At 42.4% G+C, this 27847-nt stretch overlaps 1 protein-coding gene and 1 pseudogene across 1 annotated transcript; both read right to left on the bottom strand.

The window, feature by feature from the left end:
- Positions 1-5874: 5874 nt before the first annotated feature.
- LOC124013793 lies at positions 5875-7497 on the bottom strand (annotated as a pseudogene).
- Positions 7498-16477: 8980 nt separating this feature from the next.
- LOC124014377 (normal mucosa of esophagus-specific gene 1 protein-like) lies at positions 16478-19985 on the bottom strand. The gene is made up of 4 exons (XM_046329281.1): positions 19759-19985; positions 19382-19470; positions 19074-19134; positions 16478-17781 (listed from the first exon to the last, which is right to left on the bottom strand). The coding sequence occupies exons 1-4, from the start codon at positions 19798-19800 to the stop codon at positions 17713-17715; spliced, it is 261 nt and encodes an 86-aa protein (XP_046185237.1). The 5' UTR covers positions 19801-19985; the 3' UTR covers positions 16478-17712.
- Between the last annotated feature and the right edge of the window lie 7862 nt (positions 19986-27847).

The raw sequence follows: 27847 nt of genomic DNA, 5'->3' as shown, positions 1-27847 counted from the left end.
AGCCAAAGAGTATAGTCTAGATACAGAAAGAGGCCCAGAAGCTGTCATCCTTGGAGCTGGAAAAGTACGTAGTCACAGCTTCTTTGGCTAGCTCAGCCAAACAGTACAAAAACATGTGACCATGTCAAGCTACAGAACATGTGTAATACAAGTTGTTGTGTTGGAAACTTTGACAAGAAACTTTGTTGTAGTTATTGTGTTTGAATTGAATCTGAATCTTATTAGCCACATCAACACAACACTTGTGAAAGCCATCCGTCAGGAGGGAGTAGCCCACACACATCAAGCAGGAACCTGTTTGTTACCTAAGAAGAGACAGAGACGTGGACTCATCGTTGCCTTTCTATCTGGGTTCACGTGTCTGCAATATGAGGGCTAGTTCCACTAAGGCTGCGCGTAGTGCTGACTCAGAGGCTTCCTTCCTCAAACTCTCTCTCTGGCAGCAGGGGGTGGGGGGACGCCAGTGAGTAGATGCATAAATAGGCCATGTGCATGACTCCCACTTAACAGATCTCAAAGGCTATCTGTAGCATGACAGATTCCCACTAAACAGATCTCCAAGGTTATCTGTAGCATGACAGATTCCCACTAAACAGATCTCCAAGGCTATCTGTAGCATGACAGATTCCCACTAAACAGATATCCAAGGCTATCTGTAGCATGACAGATTCCCACTAAACAGATCTCCAAGGCTATCTGTAGCATGACATATTCCCACAAAACAGATCTCCAAGGCTATCTGTAGCATGACAGATTCCCACTAAACAGATCTCCAAGGTTATCTGTAGCATGACAGATTCCCACTAAACAGATCTCAAAGGCTATCTGTAGCATGACAGATTCCCACTAAACAGCTCACCAAGGCTATCTGTAGCATGACAGATTCCCACTAAACAGATCTCCAAGGCTATCTGTAGCATGACAGATTCCCACTAAACAGATCTCCAAGGTTATCTGTAGCATGACAGATTCCCACTTAACATATCTCCAAGGTTATCTGTAGCATAACAAATTCCCACTTAACAGATCTCCAAGGTTATCTGTAGCATGACAGATTCCTACTAAACAGATCTCCAAGGCTATCTGTAGCATGACAGATTCCCACTAAACAGATCTCCAAGGCTATCTGTAGCATGACAGATTCCCACTAAACAGATCTCCAAGGCTATCTGTAGCATGACAGATTCCCACTAAACAGATCTCCAAGGCTATCTGTAGCATGACAGATTCCCACAACAGATCTCCAAGGCTATCTGTAGCATGACAGATTCCCACTAAACAGATCTTCAAGGCTATCTGTAGCATGACAGATTCCCACTAAACCGATCTCCAAGGCTATCTGTAGCATGACAGATTCCCACTTAACAGATCTCCAAGGCTATCTGTAGAATGACAGATTCCCACTAAACAGATCTCCAAGGTTATCTGTAGCATGACAGATTCCTACTAAACAGATCTCCAAGGTTATCTGTAGCATGACAGATTCCCACTAAACAGATCTCCAAGGTTATCTGTAGCATGACAGATTCCCACTAAACAGATCTCCAAGGCTATCTGTAGCATGACAGATTCCCACTAAACAGATCTCCAAGGTTATCTGTAGCATGACAGATTCCCACTAAACAGATCTCCAAGGCTATCTGTAGCATGACAGATTCTCACTAAACAGATCTCCAAGGCTATCTGTAGCATGACAGATTCCCACTAAACAGATCTCCAAGGCTATCTGTAGCATGACATATTCCCACTAAACCGATCTCCAAGGCTATCTGTAGCATGACAGATTCCCACTAAACAGATCTCCAAGGCTATCTGTAGCATGACAGATTCCCACTAAACAGATCTCCAAGGCTATCTGTAGCATGACATATTCCCACTAAACCGATCTCCAAGGCTATCTGTAGCATGACAGATTCCCACTAAACAGATCTCCAAGGCTATCTGTAGCATGACAGATTCCCACTAAACAGATCTCCAAGGCTATCTGTAGCATGACATATTCCCACTAAACCGATCTCCAATGCTATCTGTAGCATGACAGATTCCCACTAAACAGATCTCCAAGGCTATCTGTAGCATGACAGATTCCCACTAAACCGATCTCCAAGGCTATCTGTAGCATGACATATTCCCACTAAACCGATCTCCAATGCTATCTGTAGCAAGTAAATGCTGTGTGCCATAGGTTATGAACACACTTTTGCACATAGCCTACCACCATGTACTACAGTATAACACTCGTGCCTCTTGTATTGTCATTCAGCAGAGTGATCTTAGAGTGGAATAGGTCCATTTGTATTTCTGAATGTCTATTACTCAATGTTCAGATGGGAGCTCGCATTTGTATGTGTTAGCAATAGTGTTTTTTTACATTCATGCTGAAGACGCAATCATTACCTTGCTCAGTTTGTCTATAAAACATGGTTTAGTTTGTAACATCTCTACCGTGTCACCATCTTGAAAGTCTCACGTTCGGTGTTCTCAAAAGCGCTCTCATGCACTACTTTACCTGTATTTTTTGGGCTAAGTTTTGTGTTAATTAAAATTCATTATACTAATTCAATGACCATTATACACTGAGTGTACAAAACATCAAATCTTCGGGGCATGGACTCTACAAGGTGTCAAAAGCGTTCCGCAGGGATGCTGGCCCATGTTGACTCCAACGCTTCCCACAGTTGTGTCAAGTTGGCTGGATGTCCTCAAGTTGGCTTGATGTCCTTTAGGTGGTGGACCATTCTTGATACACACAATTTGTGGTCTCTTCTGCTTCTATGGAAGACTAGAGTGGTGAGATCCTGTTTGTGCTGTTGTATTACACTAACACCACTAGATGGCGTAGTTACCAGCAGTATGGTGTGTTCTGTCCAGACTTGAGCCTAGGTGTCACAGTCAGGAAGAAGTGAAGCATGCACACACGCTGATAACCAAAACACTTGCCTGTTTTTCTTCTATACTAATAACCACCACACGGTGACTAGCCTGGTTGAGAACTTTAGTACTACACTCTGCTCTTGGCCTGGGTGATCAGTTTAGAAAGGATACAAACCCTGCCTATCCCAATAAGCAAGGGGAAACACAGTCAGTGTTCTGGTTACGGAGTGGAGTGGACGCCTAAGTCACAATGAGCTAGACTTCCTGATCACAAGACAGGGGTGTGAGGGGCAGGATGTGGGTATGTGAGACTGTTGTCACATACACACACTGACCCTATTCAAACCCTTTACATGTGCAACTGTAATTTCTTTCCTCTTTCCTCTAGGTAAGTGTAGATCTCACACAACCGAATGGGTGTAAACAAGGGTTCTGTTGTATAGCATTCACCCATCCAGTCATATCAGATCATTGATTACCTCAAAGAGAGGAGGATGGACTATTTAGTCTCTGTGGTAATAAAGAGTCTTTTTTACTTGAGATATCAAATTGATATGGTTATAGAGCAATATCTGTTGATACAGTTGAAGTCTGTTTACATACAAGTTTGTTTACATACAAGTTTACATGCACTTAGGTTGGAGTCATTAAAACTATTTTTTCAACCACTCAACAAATTTCTTGTTAAACAAACTATAGTTTCAGTTAGGACATCTATTTTGTGCATGACACAAGTCATTTTTCCAACAATTGTTTACAGACAGATTATTTAACTTATAATTCATTGTGTCACAATTCCAGTGGGTCAGAAGTTTGCATACACTAAGTTGACTGGGCCTTTAAACAACCTGGAAAATTCCTGAAAACGATGTCCTGGCTTTAGAAGCTTCTGATAGGCTAATTGACATAATTTGAGTCAATTGGAGGTGTACCTGTGGATTTATTTCAAGGCCTACCTTCAAACTCAGTGCCTCTTTGCTTGACATCATGGGAAAATCAAAAGAAATCAACCAAGACGTTCATCTGTACAAACGATAGTAGGCATGAATAAACACCATGGGACCACGCAGCTGTCCTACCGCCCAGGAAGGAGAAGTGTTCTGTCTCCTAGAGATTAACGTACTTTGGTACGAAAAGTGCAAACCGATCCCAGAAACAGGTACAAAAGTATCTATATCCACAGTAAAACGAGTCCCACATAACATGAAAGGCCGCCCAGCAAGGAAGAAGCCACTGCTCAAAAACCGCCAAAGCAAGACTACGGTTTGCAACTGCACATGGACTCACTCTGTGTGCAATAATAGTGTTTAACATGATGTTGAATGACTTCCTCATCTCTGTACCCCCACATACACTGAGTGTACAAAACATTAGGAACGCACCCCTTTTTTTTACCCTGGAACAGCTTCAATTCGTCGTGGCATGCACTCTACAAGGTGTCGAAAGCATTCCACCGGGATACTGGCTCATTTTGACTCCAATGCTTCCCACTCATGAATGATGAGTTGTGCATTCTTTTATAAGTCCTTGGGCACCAATGTTGTACTGGACTGTCAATTCACTAACTGTAGCCTGTCTGTTGCTCTGCACAATTTGTGTCACAGTCTCCTTTGTCCTCTTTCATCAATGACCACTGGCCTGCCGTTGGCTGGAAGTCCTTTAGGTGGTGGACCATTCTAGATACACACGGGAAACTGTTGAGCATGAAAAACCCAACAGCGTTGCAGTTCTTGTCACACCCAAACCGGTGCACCTGGCACCTACTACCATACACCGTTCAAAGGCACTTAAATATTTTGTCTTGCCAATTCACCCTCTAAATGGCATACATGCACAATCCATGTCTCAATTGTCTCAATTAAAAATCCTTCTTTAACCTGTCTCCTCCATCTACACTGATTGAAGTGGATTTAACATTTAATCAATAAGGGACCATTCACCTGGATTCCCCTGGTCAGTCTATGTCATGGAAAGAGCAGGTGTTCCTAATGTTTTGTACACTCAGTGTATACGTGTAGTAAGTGGTGATATAATAATAACGCTTTATGAGAGGGACATGTAGGTGTTATTGCTCCACCAACCAGTAAGAGGACTGTCTCTGAATGCCAAACACAAGGAGAGCATCACAAAGGTGCATGCACGCGGACACAACAGACACACGCAGTGTCCTGAAGGCAACTCTATCCCCATCCTGCTCTCCCTCTGCCTCAGTGTAATCAGTAATCATGTTAAGAGAGGGATTGGCTCCAAGCGGCCCAGTCTGGTGCATTAGGACTGTTCCATCAGTCAAGACAATGCATGGCCGGTAGTGTTTTCTGAATACTAATTCTAGACTGACATTTTGGGACACAGACAGAAGCCAGACAGAACTATGATGTCACCTTATGGACAGTTTGGCACAAGGGCCTTCGTTACACAGGTTAATGTCTCCATCAGACACACTTATGGGGACAGAGACAAGCCAGACAGAGCTGTGATAAAGTTACCTTGATGACAGTTGTGGACACAAGCTTTTGAAAGCAACCACCAGAATTGACGTACTTAACTCCATGTAGACACTCCTCATTAATAACATGAGCAATGGTACAATTTTAATTGCAATACTTATTATTTCACACACTAATACGGTTTCTTTCACAAACAAACAGCTTTGGTCACATTTATAGTCAGCTATAGTGCAGTACAGTGTAGTTACATCACTGGGACAGACAGACAGCTGGTTTACAGTGAAGACAAAAGCTTTTACTCTTTACAGCCTGGCGATGTAAGTAACACTACAGCTGTGGACATCCTCAGTCCTGGGGACAGTATTGAGCACAGTTATACCCCACCAGCATAGCAGAAGCGTTTCCGCACACTAAGTATCAGAGAAACTAGTCATGGCAGAAAGGATTCTGCTAGACTGGGAGGGTGTGCAGGGAAGGGCAGGGAGGCAGCTCTCATTCAGGATGGAGGGGGGAGGAAGGGGAGAGAATGGAGATAAATTGAAAGAGAGATAGATTACTTGGTCATACTCTTCATCTTCTCCAGCTCTTCAATGGGCCTCCATTTCTGGTTGATAGTGACCAGCTGCACAACACCAACAATAACACTACTGGTCTTGTGTTACTACAAATACTCACCAGCGTTGGAGTCAATTCCATCTCGATTGAATCCATTGACAAAGTAAAGTAAAGTTCAAGCTCCAGTTTTCCTCATTGCTTGATTACAATTACAGTTGCAGTCAACTTCCTGAATTGACAAAATTGAAATGGAATTGACACCAACCCTGCTGCTTCACACTACATCCACAGTCAATCAATCCCACAGGGCATCAACTCATCCCCACTGCATCTGCCTCCTTTATCAATAGGTCCCCATGCAAAGAATCAACTGTGAATACAGATGTTAAGATAACAGATTACATTACTTTTAGATGACAGTAGAAATAGGAGACGTCCCACCCCCCGATGGGTGCCCAGCTGTTTATGGTAAGTTATAGTCCTACTTGGCAACGTTTCTCTGTTGTGTGAGTGACTCAGGAGAATAGAGGAGGAACCACTGCACTGGCACACAACCTATACCCATAACGTTAACCACAGAGTGGTCTCAATACCCATACCAATATCAACTTAGAGTGGTCCTCTATCAGAAATAACGAGGCATATGAAGTGTGTTTATAATGTAAAGCATACACAGCACACTAATTAAGCAAAAAAAAAAGCTAGACATCTCAATACCAACATAGACAGGTAATACATAGACAGACATAAAAAAGTGTTTATAATGTTATCAATCACCTTCTGTGGTTTAGATGGGTCCAGTCTCTCCCAGGGTTCAGGGTTTTTGCTTTTATTTAAACTGAAAGTAAGTTGAAGACAAATGATTAAAACAGAATATATCTCTGCCTGCTATGCCAGGGCTTGTCTTTATCAAAATATAAAGTTAAAGGGGCAGGCCTGTCAGAGACTGATAAACAAATGTGGAAATCAGCATGGGGCTACAGTTAGAGCAAAATCATACCAGGTTAGTACTTCATGTTTCTAATCGTACCCATTACTAGAAACACAATGGAATAACCAGACAAGGAAATATAATGCACATGCAATAACAAAACATGTGGATTCCCCAGACCCAGATTTAATCTTACCCTGGACTAAAAATGCTTTGTACAGTACTAGGTTCATTTGGGTCCAGGAAATCAGCCCTAAAAATATACAGCAAATACATGATAAAATACATCAAATCTCACATGACATCATTCTTGTAAATAGGAAGTAGAGGGAGGCACAGGTGACTCCTACAGCAACCAATGCCACGAAGCCAATCAGAGGATCAGCTGGGGGAGAGAAACATGTAGCTGTCAGGATAAGGGCCTCATACCCTTATACGTGGATAGCATGGTTGGTCCTAACTCCATTTGAGAATTGGGGTCTACATATTTTAATTCAGGAAGCAAGGGAAATGGAATTCCCATAAATAAATACAACTTAAATTATTTGAAGGGAATAACCTTGCTAGGATAGGAAGAATGAATAACCTTCATCAGAAACCATAGGAACACTGATCCAAAACAAGAAATAGACAGAAACTCACCTCTTTCCTCTTCCTCAGCATCAGCATAAATCCATACTACATTTTGATTGTCAAATTCCGTTCAGGTATTTAAAAGAAAACACATAGCATTGTTTTAAATGATTGAGTGGAATATTAATTTGGTAAAAAGTATTATTCTGTCTAGCAAATCTTTTTCTGTGGAGGTCCATCCTATAAGGCAACAGGTCTATACAGTAGATGCTGACTGTCTCACCTGCTGACAACAGAGTCCCAAGGTCCTTGTGAGCAGAGCATAATGATCATCTATTGAAGTAGGCTACTATCCGACCAGAGGTGATACGAGTTGTAAAGCACGTAGACATATTCACTATCGAAATCCTTCACAGCGTTTCAATTGAGCCGGCGGTTGATCAACTTTCCTCTGTGAGTGTGAGCGCATCGCCCCCGGTGGCTTCAAATGTTCAAGGTGAAAATGCCAAGTGCATTTCTGTTGCATGTTTTCTGAGCATCTCGAAAGCAGAGAATTCTTTCAAGTAAATATAATTGTTAGAACCATCTTGATAGAAAATAAAAATGTGTTTAAATGGTTGGAATGTAAAGAGACTATTATTTAGGGAAAACAAATATGTTTAGAAAACTTTTCTATTTTGTTTCTTGTGACACCTGGTGTTTACATGTATTGGACCAGCAAATTAATATGGTGCAGTCAGTCATTGATAGACACCAAGCAAACACATTGTTTTCAACTACACTGAACGAAAATATAACCGCAACATGTAAAGTGTTGGTCCCATGTTTCATGAGCTGAAATAGGAAATCCCAGAAATGTTCTATATGCACAAAAAGCTTAATTATCTCAAACTTTGTGCACAAATTTGTTTACATTCCTGTTTGTGAGCATTTCTCCTTTGCTAAGATAATCCATCCACCTGACAGGTGTGGCATATCAAGAAACTGATTAAACTAGCATGATCATTACACAGGAGCACCTTGTGCTGGGGACAATAAAAGGCCACTTTTTTATGCACCATCACCCGACCTCAACCTAACTGAGTTGGACCGCAGAGTGATGTAAAAACAGCCAAGTGCTCAGCATATGTGGGAACTCCTTCAAGACTGTTGGAAAAGCATTCCAGGTGAAGCTGGTTGAGAGAATGCCAATAGTGTGTAAATCTGTCATAAAGGCAAAGGTTTGCTACTTTGAAAAATCTAAAATCTAAAATATATTTTGATTTGTTTTACACTTTTTTGATTACTCTATGATTCCATATGTGTTATTTCATAGTGTTGATGTCTTCATTATTATTCTACAATGTAGAAAATAGAAACATAAAGAAAACCCTTGAATGACTAGGTGTGTCCAAACTTTTGCCTGGTACATACATACATACATACATACATACATACATACATACATACATACATACATACATACATACATACATACATACATACATACATACATACATACATACATACATACATACATACATACATACATACATACATACATACATACATACATACATACATACATACATACATACATACATACATACATACATACATACATACATACATACATACATACATACATACATACATACATACATACATACATACTGTCATGTTTTGTCTTATATTGTCTTGTCATTTTGCTTTTCCTTCTGTTCGTTTTCCCCCTGCTGGTCTTTTTAGGTTCGTTCCCCTTTTTCTCTCTCCCTCTCTCTCTCTCTTCTCTCTATCGTTCCGTTCCTGCTCCCAGCCAGCTGTTCCTATTCCCCTAATCAATCATTTAGTCTTCCCACACCTGTTCCCTATCTTTTCCCCTGATTAGAGTCCCTATTTCTCCCCTTGTTTTCCGTTTCAGTCCTGTCGGATCCTTGTATATTGTTCACCGTGCTGTGTCTTTGTATCGCCCTGTCGTGTCGTGTTTCCCTCAGATGCTGCGTGGTGAGCAGGTGTCTGAGTCTGCTACGGTCAAGTGCCTTCCCGAGGCAACCTGCAGTTTATTATCGAGTCTCCAGTCTGTTCTCGTGATTACGAGTGAAATTGTTTTTATGCTTTATTTACCGCTCCGATTTGTCTAGGAGTATTGCTATTTCCTTAAACTGGATTAAAGACTCTGTTTTCGCCAAGTCGCTTTTGGGTCCTCATTCACCTGCATAACAGAAGGATCCGACCAAAGAATGGACCCAGCGACTACAGATGCTCGTAACACTGCCGTCGAGATCCAAGGAGCCATGCTCGGCAGACACGAGCAGGAATTGTCTGCTGCTCGCCATGCCGTGGAGAACCTGGCCGCTCAGGTTTCCGACCTCTCTGGACAGTTCCAGAGTCTTCGTCTCGTGCCACCTGTTACTTCCTGGCCTGCCGAGCCTCCGGAACCTAGGGTTAATAACCCACCTTGCTACTCCGGGCAGCCCACGGAGTGCCGCTCCTTTCTCACCCAGTGTGATATTGTGTTCTCTCTCCAACCCAACACATACTCTAGAGAGAGAGCTCGGGTTGCTTACGTCATTTCACTCCTTACTGGCCGGGCTCGAGAGTGGGGCACAGCTATCTGGGAGGCAAGGGCTGATTGCTCTAACAATTACCAGAACTTTAAAGAGGAGATGATTCGGGTTTTTGACCGTTCAGTTTTTGGTAGGGAGGCTTCTAGGGCCCTGGCTTCCCTATGCCAAGGTGATCGATCCATAACGGATTACTCTATTGAGTTTCGCACTCTTGCTGCATCTAGTGACTGGAACGAGCCGGCGCTGCTCGCTCGTTTTCTGGAGGGACTCCACGCAGTGGTTAAAGATGAGATTCTCTCCCGGGAGGTTCCTTCAAGTGTGGACTCTTTGATTGCTCTCGCCATCCGCATAGAACGACGGGTAGATCTTCGTCACCAGGCTCGTGGAAGAGAGCTCGCGTCAACGGTGTTTCCCTGCTCCGCATCGCAACCATCTCCCTCCTCTGGCTCAGAGACTGAGCCCATGCAGCTGGGAGGTATTCGCATCTCGACTAAGGAGAGGGAACGGAGGATCACCAACCGCCTGTGCCTCTATTGCGGACTTGCTGGACATTTTGTTAATTCATGTCCAGTAAAGCCAGAGCTCATCAGTAAGCGGAGGGCTACTGGTGAGCGCTACTACTCAGGTCTCTCCATCTAGATCCTGTACTACTTTGTCGGTCCATCTACGCTGGACCGGTTCGGGTGCTACATGCAGTGCCTTGATAGACTCTGGGGCTGAGGGTTGTTTCATGGACGAAGCATGGGCTCGGAAACATGACATTCCTTTCAGAGAGTTAGACAAGCCTACGCCCATGTTCACCTTAGATGGTAGTCATCTTCCCAGTATCAGATTTGAGACACTACCTTTAACCCTCACAGTATCTGGTAACCACAGTGAGACTATTTCTTTTTTGATTTTTCGTTCACCTTTTACACCTGTTGTTTTGGGTCATCCCTGGCTAGTATGTCATAATCCTTCTATTAATTGGTCTAGTAATTCTATCCTATCCTGGAACGTTTCTTGTCATGTGAAGTGTTTAATGTCTGCCATCCCTCCCGTTTCTTCTGTCCCCACTTCTCAGGAGGAACCTGGCGATTTGACAGGAGTGCCGGAGGAATATCATGATCTGCGCACGGTCTTCAGTCGGTCCCGAGCCAACTCCCTTCCTCCTCACCGGTCGTATGATTGTAGTATTGATCTCCTTCCGGGGACCACTCCTCCTCGGGGTAGACTATACTCTCTGTCGGCTCCCGAACGTAAGGCTCTCGAGGATTATTTGTCTGTGTCTCTTGACGCCGGTACCATAGTGCCTTCTTCCTCTCCGGCCGGGGCGGGGTTTTTTATTGTTAAGAAAAAGGACGGTACTCTGCGCCCCTGCGTGGATTATCGAGGGCTGAATGACATAACGGTTAAGAATCGTTATCCGCTTCCCCTTATGTCATCAGCCTTCGAGATTCTGCAGGGAGCCAGGTGCTTTACTAAGTTGGACCTTCGTAACGCTTACCATCTCGTGCGCATCAGAGAGGGGGACGAGTGGAAAACGGCGTTTAACACTCCGTTAGGGCATTTTGAGTACCGGGTTCTGCCGTTTGGTCTCGCCAATGCGCCAGCTGTTTTTCAGGCATTAGTTAATGATGTTCTGAGAGACATGCTGAACATCTTTGTTTTTGTCTATCTTGACGATATCCTGATTTTTTCACCGTCACTCGAGATTCATGTTCAGCACGTTCGACGTGTTCTACAGCGCCTTTTAGAGAATTGTCTCTACGTGAAGGCTGAGAAGTGCTCTTTTCATGTCTCCTCCGTTACTTTTCTCGGTTCCGTTATTTCCGCTGAAGGCATTCAGATGGATTCCGCTAAGGTCCAAGCTGTCAGTGATTGGCCCGTTCCAAGGTCACGTGTCGAGTTGCAGCGCTTTCTAGGTTTCGCTAATTTCTATCGGCGTTTCATTCGTAATTTCGGTCAAGTTGCTGCCCCTCTCACAGCTCTTACTTCTGTCAAGACGTGTTTTAAGTGGTCCGGTTCCGCCCAGGGAGCTTTTGATCTTCTAAAAGAACGTTTTACGTCCGCTCCTATCCTCGTTACTCCTGACGTCACTAGACAATTCATTGTCGAGGTTGACGCTTCAGAGGTAGGCGTGGGAGCCATTCTATCCCAGCGCTTCCAGTCTGACGATAAGGTTCATCCTTGCACTTATTTTTCTCATCGCCTGTCGCCATCTGAACGCAACTATGATGTGGGTAATCGCGAACTGCTCGCCATCCGCTTAGCCCTAGGCGAATGGCGACAGTGGTTGGAGGGGGCGACCGTTCCTTTGTCGTTTGGACAGACCATAAGAACCTTGAGTACATCCGTTCTGCCAAACGACTTAATGCTCGTCAAGCTCGTTGGGCGTTGTTTTTCGCTCGTTTCGAGTTTGTGATTTCTTACCGTCCGGGTAGCAAGAACACCAAGCCTGATGCCTTATCCCGTCTTTTTAGTTCTTCTGTGGCTTCTACTGATCCCGAGGGGATTCTTCCTTATGGGCGTGTTGTCGGGTTGACAGTCTGGGGAATTGAAAGACAGGTTAAGCAAGCACTCACGCACACTGCGTCGCCGCGCGCTTGTCCTAGTAACCTTCTTTTCATTCCTGTTTCCACTCGTCTGGCTGTTCTTCAGTGGGCTCACTCTGCCAAGTTAGCTGGTCATCCCGGTGTTCGAGGCACTCTTGCATCTATTCGCCAGCGCTTTTGGTGGCCGACTCAGGAGCGTGACACGTGCCGTTTCGTGGCTGCTTGTTCGGACTGCGCGCAGACTAAGTCAGGTAACTCTCCTCCTGCCGGTCGTCTCAGACCGCTCCCCATTCCTTCTCGACCATGGTCTCACATCGCCTTAGACTTCATTACCGGTCTGCCTTTGTCTGCGGGGAAGACTGTGATTCTTACGGTTGTCGATAGGTTCTCTAAGGCGGAACATTTCATTCCCCTCGCTAAACTTCCTTCCGCTAAGGAGACGGCACAAATCATCATCGAGAATGTGTTCAGAATTCATGGCCTCCCGTTAGACGCCGTTTCAGACAGAGGCCCGCAATTCACGTCACAGTTTTGGAGGGAGTTCTGTCGTTTGATTGGTGCGTCCATCAGTCTCTCTTCCGGGTTTCATCCCCAGTCTAACGGTCAAGCAGAGAGGGCCAATCAGACGATTGGTCGCATACTACGCAGCCTTTCTTTCAGAAACCCTGCGTCTTGGGCAGAACAGCTCCCCTGGGCAGAATACGCTCACAACTCGCTTCCTTCGTCTGCTACCGGGTTATCTCCGTTTCAGAGTAGTCTGGGTTACCAGCCTCCTCTGTTCTCATCCCAGCTTGCCGAGTCCAGCGTTCCCTCCGCTCAAGCGTTTGTCCAACGTTGTGAGCGCACCTGGAGGAGGGTGAGGTCTGCACTTTGCCGTTACAGGGCACAGACTGTGAGAGCCGCCAATAAACGTAGGATTAAGAGTCCTAGGTATTGTTGCGGCCAGAGAGTGTGGCTTTCCACTCGCAACCTTCCTCTTACGACAGCCTCTCGTAAGTTGACTCCGCGGTTCATTGGTCCGTTCCGTGTCTCCCAGGTCGTCAATCCTGTCGCTGTGCGACTGCTTCTTCCGCGACATCTTCGTCGCGTCCATCCTGTCTTCCATGTCTCCTGTGTCAAGCCCTTTCTTCGCACCCCCGTTCGTCTTCCCTCCCCCCTCCCGTCCTTGTCGAGAGCGCACCTATTTACAAGGTACGTAGGATCATGGACATGCGTTCTCGGGGACGGGGTCACCAATACTTAGTGGATTGGGAGGGTTACGGTCCTGAGGAGAGGAGTTGGGTTCCGTCTCGGGACGTGCTGGACCGTTCACTGATTGATGATTTCCTCCGTTGCCGCCAGGATTCCTCCTCGAGTGCGCCAGGAGGCGCTCGGTGAGTGGGGGGGTACTGTCATGTTTTGTCTTATATTGTCTTGTCATTTTGCTTTTCCTTCTGTTCGTTTTCCCCCTGCTGGTCTTTTTAGGTTCGTTCCCCTTTTTCTCTCTCCCTCTCTCTCTCTCTTCTCTCTATCGTTCCGTTCCTGCTCCCAGCTGTTCCTATTCCCCTAATCAATCATTTAGTCTTCCCACACCTGTTCCCTATCTTTTCCCCTGATTAGAGTCCCTATTTCTCCCCTTGTTTTCCGTTTCAGTCCTGTCGGATCCTTGTATATTGTTCACCGTGCTGTGTCTTTGTATCGCCCTGTCGTGTCGTGTTTCCCTCAGATGCTGCGTGGTGAGCAGGTGTCTGAGTCTGCTACGGTCAAGTACCTTCCCGAGGCAACCTGCAGTTTATTATCGAGTCTCCAGTCTGTTCTCGTGATTACGAGTGAAATTGTTTTTATGCTTTATTTACCGCTCCGATTTGTCTAGGAGTATTGCTATTTCCTTAAACTGGATTAAAGACTCTGTTTTCGCCAAGTCGCTTTTGGGTCCTCATTCACCTGCATAACACATACATACATACATACATACATACATACATACATACATACATACATACATACATACATACATACATACATACATACATACATACATACATACATACATACATACATACATACATACATACATACATACATACATACATACATACATACATACATACATACATACATACATACATACATACATACATACATACATACATACATACATACATACATACATACATACATACATACATAACATATACAGATACAGATAAATAAATACAGAAAAAAAGAACCAGAGGGCATTTGAACCCAATCTGGCACAAAGAGAAGATTCACATGGGAGTCAAGCCTATACACAATCTATATACTGTACACATGCATTGACCACATGTAGAAGCTAAATATTTTTTACAATTTAATGCTAGGTGTCCCCTTTTATTTTATTCCAGGCTTTATCTAAACATTCCACAAATTGAAATAAACAATGGACAAAAAAACATTACAATTGAAAAGGGCAGTAACTACACGTTTGGTCAAAATTTAGTTAAAATTGAAATCAGGCTTGGTAGTATCGGTTTATCTTGTGTCAAATTTGCTGTAACTACAAAATCCAAGTAAAAACCAAGGCAAAAAGCAGTAAATGAAGTAACTAAGTGCACTCTGGCTTTGTTCCACCATGTTTTCACTGAAGTTACTGTGATTTGCCTTGATATTCTATCGGGCCCTGAGTTCAGGCTATCCCAATCATGACTCCCTTACACACACACACTATGAGAAAGCCAAGAAAGTTGGATAAACACATTTAGATTTTAAATAGTGCACTTTGCTTTTGCATTACCAATATAAACTCAGCAAAAAAAGAAACGTCCCTTTTTCAGGACCCTGTCTTTCAAAGATAATTCGTAAAAATCTAAAATAAATTCACAGATCTTCATTGTAAAGGGTTTAAACACTGTTTCTCATGCTTGTTCAATGAACCATAAACAATTAATGAACATGCACCTGTGGAACGGTTGTTAAGACAAGGCAATTAAGGTCACAGTTATGAAAACTTAGGACACTAAAGAGGCCTTTCTGCTGACTCTGAAAAACACGAAAAGAAAGATGCCCAGGGTCCCTGCTCATCTGCGTGAATGTGGCTTAGGCATGCTACAAGGAGGCATGAGGACTGCAGATGTGGCCAGGGCAATAAATTGCAGTGTCCGTACTGTGAGACGTCTAAGACAGCGCTACAGAGAGACAGGACGGACAGCTGATCATCCTTGCAGTGGCAGACCACGTGTAACAACACCTGCACAGGATCGTACATCCGAACATCACACCTGCAGAACAGGTACAGGATGGCAACAACAACTGCCTCCATCATTGCTCAGACTGTCCACAATAGGCTGAGAGAGGCTGGACTGAGGGCTTGTAGGCCTGTTGTAAGGCAGGTCATCACCAGACATCACCGGCAACAACGTCACCTATGGGCACAAACCCACCGTCGCTAGACCAGACAGGACTGGCAAAAAGTGCTCTTCACTGACGAGTCAAGGTTTTGTCTCACCAGGGGTGACGGTCGGATTCGCGTTTATCGTCGAATGAATGAGCGTTACACCGAGGCCTGTACTCTGGAGTGGGATTAATTTGGAGGTGGAGGGTCCGTCATGGTCTGGGGCGGTGTGTCACAGCATCATCGGACTGAGCTTGTTGTCATTGAAGGCAATCTCAACGCTATGTGTTACAGGGAAGACATCCTCCTCCCTCATGTGGTACCCTTCCATCAGGCTCATCCTGACATGACCCTCCAGAAAATAACATTTGATTTGATTTGAGCATGACAATGCCACCAGCCATACTGCTCGTTATGTGCGTGATTTCCTGCAAGACAGGAATGTCAGTGTTCTGCCATGGCCAGCGAAGAGCCTGGATCTCAATCCCATTGAGCATGTCTGGGACCTGTTGGATTGGAGGGTGAGAGCTAGGGCCATACCCCCCAGAAATGTCTGGGAACTTGCAGGTGCCTTGGTGGAAGAGTGGGGTAACATGTCACAGCAAGAACTGGCAAATCTGGCGTAGTCCATGAGGAGATGCACTGCAGTACTTAATGCAGTTGGTGGCCACACCAGGTACTGACTGATTTCTGTCTGTGGAACTTGTTCAGTTTATTTTTGAGTTGTTGAATCTTGCTGTGTTCATACAAATATTTACACATGTCAAGTTTGCTGAAAATAAACGCAGTTGAATAGTGAGATGAAGTTTCTTTTTTTGATGAGTTTAGTTGTTGAAGGTCATACAAAGGCAGAGTGCAGTATCGGCATTTTAGGGGTCATAGGTCAGATCAGTGGTCATAGTTGTTTTAATTAAACAATTATTTTATAATGAGATAATACAGTGCCTTCAGAAAGTATTCACACCCCTTGACTTTCTCTACATTTTGTTGTGTTACAGCCTGAATTTAAAATGTATCAAATGTATATATTTTTTGTCACTGGCCTACACACATATAATTTTAAAGTGGAATTTTGTTGTATGAAAGTTTTGCAAACGAATAAAACATGAAAAGCTGTAATTTGCTAAACAATTCACATAATAAGTTGCATGGACTCACTGTGTGCAATAATAGTGTTAAACATGATGTTCTGTACCCTACACATACAATTATCTGGGTCCCAAACACTGAATTTCAAAAATAGATACAGCCACAAAGACCAGGGAGGTTTTTCAAAGCCTCGCAAATAAGGACATAGATGGGTAAAATTTTAAAAAAGCAGACATTGAATACCTGTTTGGGTATGGTGAAGTTATTCATTTACATTTTTAATTCAGGCTGTAACACAACAAAATGTTGCTTAAGTCAAGGGGTATGAATACATTCTGAAGGAACTATCAGTGCATTATTATAGTACAATATATTTAGCTGAAAAGACCACCTTTTCTAAAGCAATTTTTCTGATGGTGGCATTGTCATCCTACAGCCATTGCTTTAGATTGGATCACACAGGCATACACTCCTCATGAATCATTAATAAGACAAGCCATGCCCATTTCCACTTATTTCACCCTCACACATACATCATGTTTCACAAACAAATAGCTTTGGTCACACTTATAGTCAGCTATTGTGCAGTATTAGAGAATCTAGTTTGTGTCGAAATGATTCCGCTCGACTGATGGAAGGGGAGGCAACTTGGTGGGCTCCCAATCAGGATGGAGGGGGAGGGGAAAGGGAAAGGGAAAGGGAGAGGATGGAGAGAGAGAGAGAGAGAGAGAGAGAGAGAGAGAGAGAGAGAGAGAGAGAGAGAGAGAGAGAGAGAGAGAGAGAGAGAGAGAGAGAGCCTGCACGTGCAAGATCACTTGGTCATGCTCTTCACCTGTTCCAGTTCTTCAATCGGCCTCCACTTCTGGTTGATAGTGACCAGCTTCAGAATAGGAACAACACAGTCACTTACACAACAACAAGCACCACTACTGATAACATTTTACTACAAATACTCACCAGGGTTGGGGTCAATTCCATTTACATTTGGTCAATTCACAATGCAAAGTGACATTTTTCCTCATTGCTTGATTAGAATGTCAGTTTGCTGAATTGACTGAATTGAAATTGAATTGATACCAACCCTGTTAGTTTCCAGTGTTGGGGAGAACTGCACTACATGTACTTTGTCTATTTAGATGTTTCTATTAAGTAGATAACAACTGTTTTACCATGTAGTGATGTAGCTGACTACTGGAACTACACAATACTTCTTTACCATGTAGTGGTGTAGCTAACTACTGGAACTACATACTACTTCCTTACCATGTAGCGGTGTAGCTAACTACTGGTACTACACACTACTTCTTTACCATGTAGTGCTGTAGCTAACTACTGGAACTACACACTACTTCTTTACCATGTAGTGCTGTAGCTAACTACTGGAACTACACACTACTTCTTTACCATGTAGCTAACTACTGGAACTACACACTACTTCTTTACCATGTAGCTACCTACTGGAACTACACACTACTTCTTTACCATGTAGCTAACTACTGGAACTACACACTACATCTTTTGCAGAAAGAAAATTAAATATGGGTGAAATAATAATTTCCTTTCCTTTCCAGAATAAGACTTAACTAATTCTCACTTGAAACATAATTTTTGTGTTTAATAGGCTAAATTACCTACCTATAATTCAGATTTACATATGATCATTTTTCATGAAGTAGTTACGATGTAGTTATGTAGTCATGAAGTAGTTATTCAACGTAGCTTTAGTTAAGTAAATTATATTTTTCACAGGGGTACCTTTAGAGTAGCTTAACTTCTTTCAGTGTGAAGTAATTGGTAGCTTGGTAAAATTTATTTTCAGAGTAGCTTCCCCAACACTGCTAGCTTCTCACTACATCCACAGTCAATCAATCACCCATCATGTAACACTACTGGCGCCTGCCTCCTTCACCAATAGGTGCCCATGCAGAGAATAACCCATGAATACAGACGTGTAGATTAAAGTTTAAATGACGTTTAGATGACAGTTAAAATGGGATAGATTCATCCTGCCCACGATGAGTGAGTTATAGTTATACTTGGCAATGCTGCTCTGTTTGTGTGACTAAGCAGAACAGAGAAGGAACCACTGACACAAATGGCTACTGATGCCAATGCCAGTGTAGAGAGGACAGAAATAGACATAGAAATAGTGCTTATAATGTTATAAATCACCTTCTGTGGTTTAGATGGGTCCACTCCCTCCCAGTTTTCAGGAATTCTACTTTTATTTAAACTGAAAGAAAGTTGAAGACAAATGATTAAAACAGAATATATCCCTGCCTGCTACGTCAGGGTTTGTCTTTTATCAAATGAGAAAGTAAAAAAAGGGCAGACCTGTCAGAGACTGATAACCAAATTCACTTTAGATAAAAGTTTTTTTTAAATGTCAGGTTAGTACTTCTAGTTCACATTACTAGAAACAAAACAAATGCAAGACAAACAAATATAATCCATATTAAATAGTATACATTAAATCTCACATGACATCATTCTTTGTAAATAGGAAGTAGAGGGAGGCAAAGATGGCTCCAGCAGTAGACAATGCCATGCAGCCAATCAGAGGAATCACCTGGGAGAGAGATGTCAGGATGAGGGCCTTATACTTCTTATAGTGGATAACTGGGTTGTTCTTAACTCCTTTTGAGAATTAAGGTCCTCATACAGTATTTCAATCAAGGTAGCTTGGGAAATGAATTTCCATAAATAAACCTGATAGTAAAGACAAGCTTAAATTCTCTATTTGGAATTTCCTTTAAATTCCTGAGCGGAATAACCTTGCTAGGAAAGGAGGAAAGAATTAACTTCATCAGAAACCATAGAAACACTGATCCAAAACAAGAAATAGAGAGAAACTCACCTCTTTCCTCTTCCTCATAATCTGAATCAATCCAAACTTCATTTTGTTTTTCAAATTCCATTCGGTATCAATCCTTACTGTGTATAGTAAATCCTTAATCTGTGTAGGTCTATCCTATCCTCTATCCTATAAGGCAACAGGTCAATAGATGCTGTCTGTCTCACCTGTTACTGACAGAGTTCCAAGGTGCTTGTGAGCACCGTCTGTCTGAAGTAGACTCTTAGCCGACTAGAGGTGATATGAGTTGTAAAGCACGATATGAGTTGTAAAGTACGTAGACAGATGCACATGATCAAGTCTGAGCACACCTCCCCCCTGTGGTTTTAAATATTCAAGGTGAAAATGACATGCATTTATTTGTACACGTTTTCTTAGCATTCAGACAGCAGAAAAATATTTTAAGTAAATGTTGTTATAGTCACTGATAGATAGAAAATAAAAGGTGCTGAAATTGTGTATGGAATGTAAATGGCTTAAGGACAACAAAGTCAACAAAGTCAAGCTATTGGAGTGGCCATCACAAAGCCCTGACCTCAATTCCATAGACAATCTGTGGGCAGAACTGAAAAAGCGTGTGCTAGCAAGGAGGCCTACAAACCTGATTCAGTTACACCAGCTCTGTCAGGAGGAATGGGCCAAAATTCACTCAACTTATTGTGGGAAGCTTGTGGAAGGCTACCCAAAAGGTTTGACCCAAGTTAAACAATGTAAAGGCAATGCTACCAAATACTAATTGAGTGTATGTAAACTTCTGACCCACTGGGAATGTGATGAAAGATATAAAAGCTGAAATAAATAATTCTCTCTACTATTATGACATTTCACATTCTTTTTATAAAGTGGTGACCCTAACTGACATAAGACAGGGAATCAAAAAGTCAGGAATTGTGTATGTAAACTTCCGACTTCAACTGTGCATACTGTATACCATCTACTGTGCATACTGTATACCATCTACTGTGCATACTGTATACCATCTACTGCACCTTGCCAATGCCGCTCATCCATATAATTACAGTGAGGGAAAAAAGTGCTTGATCCCCTGCTGATTTTGTACGTTTGCCCACTGACAAAGAAATGATCAGTCTATAATTTTAATGGTAGGTTTATTTGAACAGTGAGAGACAGAATAACAACAAAAAAATCCAGAACAATGCATGTAAAAAAAATGTAAAAAATTGATTTGCGTAGAGCTTCCTATTGGTTGATTCTGAAATTTCCCAAGTGGGAAACTTGGGCCTCATCTTTCTAAAACAAGTTTCCAAGTTCAAAATGTCTGAGATTTTTAGTTCCATGTTGTCTTAAACATGGCATTAGATGATACCCGAGTTTCTAACTTGTAATTGTTGGATGACCGTTCAAAACAATGTTTCCCAGACGAGGTTGTTTTGTCCAAGTTCCGAGTTCCCTTGAATGCACCATTACATTTGGTGGGTAACATAAACTTGAGTTTTCATGGGCTCCCGAGTGGCGCAGCACTCTAAGGCACTGCATCTCAGTGCTAGAGGCGTCACTCCAGACCCTGGGTTGATTCCAGGCTGTATCATAACTGGCTGTGATTGGGAGTCCCATAGGGCAGTGCACAATTGGCCCAGCGTTAGTGTTAGGTTTTGGCAGTGGTAGGCCATCATTTGAAATGAGAATTTGTTCTTTTTAACAGACTAGGTAAATAAAGGTTAAATATATATATTTTTAAATACAGTTGGAAGAAGCATGAATGGTGTTGGAAGTTCTCAATAACCCTCTCCAGCGGGGCTTCCTGCTGTAACTTCAAAGGCAGGCCTTTCTAGCACATAGCAGGATCAGTAAGTTTGTCAGTTTACATCGTTAAACATTAAGATTTAGCTCTTGCATTTCGGGTTCCTTAATATGGGTTGTTCAATGTCGAGTTAGGTAGGCCTACAGGTGTAGGATATTAATTTGACCTATATTGTCGCAGCAAAAATAATCCTGCAGCAACAGGATTTGAACATTTGGTTCAAAATGTTGCTTGATTGGTGGTTAAGTTATTAGCTGGTCAAAATTAGGCTACATGAAAAGTGGGAAACTGTTAATATAACCTCAGTAATTTATGTAAATCCCAAAGAGTGATCAAATTAAGATCATACATCTGTATAGCCTACAGTACATACACATTTCAAGTGTCTCTAACTGTTTGAACTCTGAAGTATACAGTTCTCAGAATATTATCTGTCCAGCGTTGTGGCATAGGCTATCCCTGGCTGTCACGATCGTCGTAAGAAGCGGACCAAAGGGCAGCGGTGTGAAAGCATCATTTTAATGGATGACGAAAACACAAAGTAAACTGAAGAAAACCATAAATGAACAACGACCGTGACACTATATACGAACTGTGCTGACACAAACACGACACATAGACAATCACCCACAACCCAAAATGACAAAACAGGCTACCTAAATATGGTTCCCAATCAGAGACAACGACTAACACCTGCCTCTGATTGAGAACCATATCAGGCCGAACACAGAAACAGACAAACTAGACATACAACATAGAATGCCCACTCAGATCACACCCTGACCAAACAAAACATAGAAACATACAAAGCAAACTACGGTCAGGGCGTGACACTGGCGTAATGCACGGCCAGCAGACCAGTCAATAAAATGTTAGTCTGTGTACACCTTAATACTCTAATGTGGCACAAGCATGCCTATGCACTGCTGTGTGATGTGCTGGAGTTGTTTTAAGCAGTACATTTTGGAACAGCTCAGCTGTTGTGATATTGCTTGTTGATCAATGCTCTGTTTTAGACCGTTTGATCAACAATCACAGTAGAAGTTGTGTAGGCTTTTTGTGTGTGTGTTGGGTTGTGCATAATGTGTGTCCGTTTGTACTTCTGTTGTCTATTTCAGTGCTTCTTAAACCTCTCCTCAGGGACCCCCAGACATTTCAAAACAATTATTTTTCTGAACTAGCTCACCTGATTCAACTAGTCAAGGACTTGATGATTAGTTGACAAGCTGAATCAGGTTTGCTGGCTCTGGAATAGATGAATACATGGAACGGCTGGCGATCCCTGGGGAGAGGTTTGAGAAGCACTGGTCTATTTGATGCACAATACTATAGTATATTTTCTGAGGTTCCTATGTAGTGCTCTGACAGGGCTTACTTTTACCCGTAATCACCACCAGAGAGAGACAAATACCATGGTATAGAGAGGATGATATGGTCTGTGGCAAGACGACTTGGGATGGACATTTTTATTTATTTATTTATTTATTTTATTGAACCATTATTTCTACTAGGCAAGTCAGTTCTTATTTACAATGACGGCCCATCCCGGCCAAACCCTAACCCAGACAACACTGGGCCAATAGGGCCATATGGAACTCCAAAATGACGGCCGGTTGTGATACAGCCTGGAATCAAACCAAGGTCTGTAGTGACGCCTCTAGCACTGAGATGCAGTCCCTTAGACAGCTGCGCCACTCAGAAGCCCATACATTCATACAGCTAAAATCAAATCAAATGGTATTTGTCACATGCGCCGAATACAACAGCTATACTGTATTTGTCACACACCTTACAGTGAAATGCTTACTTACAAGAACATTGCTACTAGTGATAACATTGTTACACGTTACAGAACCCACACAAGTTAATAGGATAATCACTTTGAACAGTCACTTTTGAAAGAGATAACTTTGTTAAAAGATGGAACAGAGCATCTAACACTGTTGACACGTTGGCTCGTCCATGAAAGGATTTGTAGTCACATATTCAGTGAATTACTATGAATGTCTTGGTTTTGCCAGCTATTTCAGATTCATGAGTTATGTTAGATTGGTCTATGTGTTTCATAGATCAGTATTCGAGTAGTGTTGTCAGTTTGCAGACCTACCGTCAACCTGTGTGTCTGACTCATGTTCCCATCTCAATTGATTGGGGTTATAATTGAAGCGATGAGACTAAAGAAAGAGATCGGTCTCAATACTCAAACAATTTAACCAGGGGTGGACAGATCACAAGGGCAGGAAGAGCGAGAGACGAACCTGAATGCCTCATTAGGCAAAATGTCTCAAGGCCTCCAAAGGCTCATTAAATTTGTTTAAAAACCTGTTCTATTTTGTCCTCATTTTATGAAATGGTCATGTAGTGTTCCATAGTTAGAAGTGTGACATTTGATAGAAAATGGGAGAAAGTCCCACCTAAAAAATAGTTTAATTAAATGTACAGGATTCTAATGAAATACATTTCACAATTGTGAAACTGGTAGAGGATTTTCAGCCACACCACATTACGTTGGGGACATTGAGGGAATTTTCAAAAGAGATAATATCAAAGTCTAAATTAAACTATAACAAATTAAATGAATTACATTATTATTGTTATTTTATTGTTACCTTTTTGTATTGTATTTTTTACTAAATATTTTCTAAACTCAATTTTCTTAAAAAGGCATTGTTGGTTAAGGGCTTGTATCACCTGTTGTATTCGGCACATGTGACAAATAAAATTGGATTGATTTGATTCAACATACCAGTAGTGAAATGAGTCAGAAATTATAATACAAAACAAGGCCACTATTCAATATACACCAATCTAGTTGTTAATTAATTTGATTATTTATTTAACAGGACAATGTGTCATTAGTAATCTTTCGACACATTTGTTCATTGTCCAGGGGCAGTACCAATATGTTGCCTAAACTACAGCATGGCATTAGATGATGTTGTATGTTGTAATGAAGGACCCAAGCTACAGGCCTAGCAGTAATATTTTAGAACCCAGAATCCCAAGTTTGGTTGATTAGGACCTTATGACTTCAAATGAGTCACCATAGACTTAAACAGGAGACCATTCTCCCGATTGCACAAAGGGCTATTGAATTACTGACAGGGCTGTCTAGATTAAAACACTTTCTGTCTTTCTACATGTCAGGAAGCCAGCAGAGTTGGGTCTTTGCGCTTTGCCGTCAATCAATCTCAGGTAAAATGATAAGCTGCGGTTTATCTCGCCCAGGTCACTGGGATGAAAATAGGTCATCGATTCCCTTGTCGGCCACAGTAGATTGCAAACAGCCGCTCTGCCCTAGTGCCCTCTTGAACATTGAGGACATTTCAAGCCAATCAAAGAGTGAGATCTTCTGTGGCTGACCATGACGGTTGTAGGGGGAGGAGGTGCATTAGGATGCAAGGGAATCATTCCTTGTGCTACAGGCAGATTCAGAAACCTTTTTAACTTCCTGCTAAAAGAAAGCAGGGCTAAAACACAGTTTTACATACAGTTTTTACATACAGTAGGAGACAGAAAATTATATCCTGATATCAGAATAACTCCTTTTTGGTAACACTAGTAACAACAATGAATGTAGGCATATTAACATATTGTTTAGTAATTGTATAGCAATTGAGTTGAGTGTTTTTTTAATCACAGAAGATGAATAGAGATTATAATTAAAGTGTTACTACGCAAGCATTTGTCTGTAAACGGGATGGGGTGTATAGCTGGAGGGGGGAAAGAGACATAAGGATGACTGAGACTGTGTTAGTGTGTGTGTGTGTGTGTGTGTGTGTGTGTGTGTGTGTGTGTGTGTGTGTGTGTGTGTGTGTGTGTGTGTGTGTGTGTGTGTGTGTGTGTGTGTGTGTGCGTGCGTGCGTGCGTGCGTGCGTGCGTGCGTGCGTGCGTGCGTGCGTGCGTGCGTGCGTGTGTGTGTGTGTGTGTGCATGCGTGCGCGCACAGGTTGTTTTTTTTTGGCAAAAGGAGTGCGATGAGGCAGGCTGGTGCTCAGCCAGCCAAAATCCTATTGCATTCCCAGAGTTGGAGTGTGGGGGTCTGTGCAGTAATTACTTTGGGGGAGTCGCTGTGCTGGGGTGGAGGGAGCTTGGAGCGCGTAGCTGTGCAGCTTTGTAGCCGTGATCTTTCCATCTCATCTCATCACCTTCGTCTGGCAAATTCCCTCGACGGCTCTGTGAAGCCTGCTGCATTCAGCGCTGTCAGTCTGGGCCGTCAACTAAAAAAAAAATCGATGCCCATCTCGTCCACTTCTATATTTAACCAGGTTCAACGACTCAGGCACTGATAGGGAGCCTCCCTCCTTGCCGCTCCACTCCCTCTCTCTGAGGTTAGATAAGCAGCAGCTCCAGACTGATCAATGCAGGATAATACACTCTGCAGTCAGATCAGATCAGGCTGAAGCTCTGAGATGCCTTCTGTTACTAAACCAATTTTAATTTGAATTATTTTGTATGCAGTGTCGACCCGTCATTCAGCGCAGTTGGGGCACCTGTTTTGCATGTTACTTTTGCATCATTATGTGTCACATATCAGTTTGTAAACAATGTAAAAAAAATATATTAAAAAAACATTCATTGAGTTAATAAAGCTGCATACACACTTGGTCTCTTTTTTGCTTTCTTGAGTAAGGCAGCTTCAAAATGCAGGTGTTTCAGCCTAGCTCAGTGATTTCTGTAGTGGTGGGGCAGCCAGCGGAGTATAGGTGTTGGTAATGTTCTCTAGTTGTGCCATGATTGGCTCAGTGTTGGCTCTGTCACTTATGGGGATACTAAGTCACTGAAAAATATACGGTAGAGCTCAAAACTTCAAGCCCTTTGGGTGCTGCCATAGAGTTACATTAGAAGTGCCCATCCAAGAAAGCTCAAGGTCATTGGCCACAGCTAAAATGATGTCAAATCACATTATATCTACAGTAGCTTTGATTTGACTGACATGTCATTTGACTGACATGTCATAGCTAGCAAGCTAGCAGTCATCATCAGGAATCAAGTCGACAATCTACTGGCAAATCATTTTTAATCCTTGTCATATGAAGATAAATAATGAAGAGAAATTATAGATAAAACGTATCGGTGCTCATCAGCCATTGGACATAAACATAACACAAGAAGTTTGAAATCGCTAATTCAACAATGAGTGGTTTGGAAGGAATCAGTGGCTAACTGCAAGCATTGCAAAGCAATCACTAGCCTGCTATTCAGTGGAGTGTGTGTGTGGTCCAAGTCTGGGGTTAAGGGTCTCTTTTCCAAGTTAAAAAATATAAACCTTCAACATTGGCCATGCTGTCAATCCAGCATGACTTCAGCCGCACTCAAAACAACTAGAAACTCAGAACTGGGACATCTCAGACTTCAGTACGTTCAAGACAACTGTGGAAAAAACAAGCTCAGACTGGGAAAATAGGTTTTGAACGGTCATCCAACTTGGAATTGCAAGTCGGGAACTCAGATCTCTTTCTAGAGCTCCGACCTGAAGATCACTGACGTCATCATGATTCAACTTTGTTTTTTTCAGAGTTCCTAGTTGTCTTGAAAGTGCCATAAATCCAGAAAATGCCAGACTTTGATAACAAAGTTTGATGACAAAATTTACCCACAAAGGACCGCCGCGCCACATTCCTGTTCAAGTGAGCACAGCAAGGTGAGTCCAAAAATGTATTGTATGCTGCTGCAATAAATGATGTAATATGCAAGGGAGATACAGTGGGGAGAACAAGTATTTGATACAGTACCTATTTTGCAGGTTTTCCTACTTACAAAGCATGTAGAGGTCTGTAATTTTTTTATCAGAGGTACACTTCAACTGTGAGAGATGGAATCTAAAACAAAAATCCAAAAGATCACATTGTATGATTTTTAAGTAATTAATTAGCATTTTATTGCATGACACAAGTATTTGATCACCTACCAACCAGTAAGAATTCCGGGTCTCACAGACCTGTTCGTTTTTCTTTAAGAAGCCCTCGTGTTCTCCACTCATTACCTGTATTAACTGCACCTGGTTGAACTCGCTACCTGTTGTTTAAAAGGCAATAAATTAGGCTGAATGAACTGTTTCACTGCTAGACAAGGCTCTGTTGATAGCCAGGTGTAGCAACGGTAAGGTGTTTGGACTGCTGTTGGAACTCTGCTGTTGGGACAGCTTTATGTAGGCCCTAACAGTTTGTGGGCACCGTTTATCACTGCTAAAGTGCAATTAATGTATTGTTTAGTGTTATATTGTGTAGTGGCTTTATTGGCATGCATCTAAAAACAATTGGTGGGAGTTTGCCCCACAAAGATATACTTGCTAAAATCACCACTGATTGTATGGACACTTTAACGTTGT

The sequence above is a fragment of the Oncorhynchus gorbuscha genome, linkage group LG25, assembly GCF_021184085.1.
Source record: "Oncorhynchus gorbuscha isolate QuinsamMale2020 ecotype Even-year linkage group LG25, OgorEven_v1.0, whole genome shotgun sequence".
NCBI classification, from domain to species: Eukaryota; Metazoa; Chordata; class Actinopteri; order Salmoniformes; family Salmonidae; genus Oncorhynchus; species Oncorhynchus gorbuscha.
The sequence above is the reverse complement of the archived record's forward strand: the minus strand, read 5'-3'. Positions and strand labels throughout refer to the sequence as shown.

Coding starts and splice junctions, on each gene's coding strand:
- LOC124014377 (XM_046329281.1), bottom strand. CDS start 19,800: ATGAAGTTTGGATTGATTCAGATTATGAGGAAGAGGAAAGAG. Junction 19,471..19,758: donor TTATGAGGAAGAGGAAAGAG/GTGAGTTTCTCT, acceptor TCTCTCTCCCAG/GTGATTCCTCTGATTGGCTG. Junction 17,782..19,073: donor ACCCATCTAAACCACAGAAG/GTGATTTATAAC, acceptor CCTATTCTGAAG/CTGGTCACTATCAACCAGAA.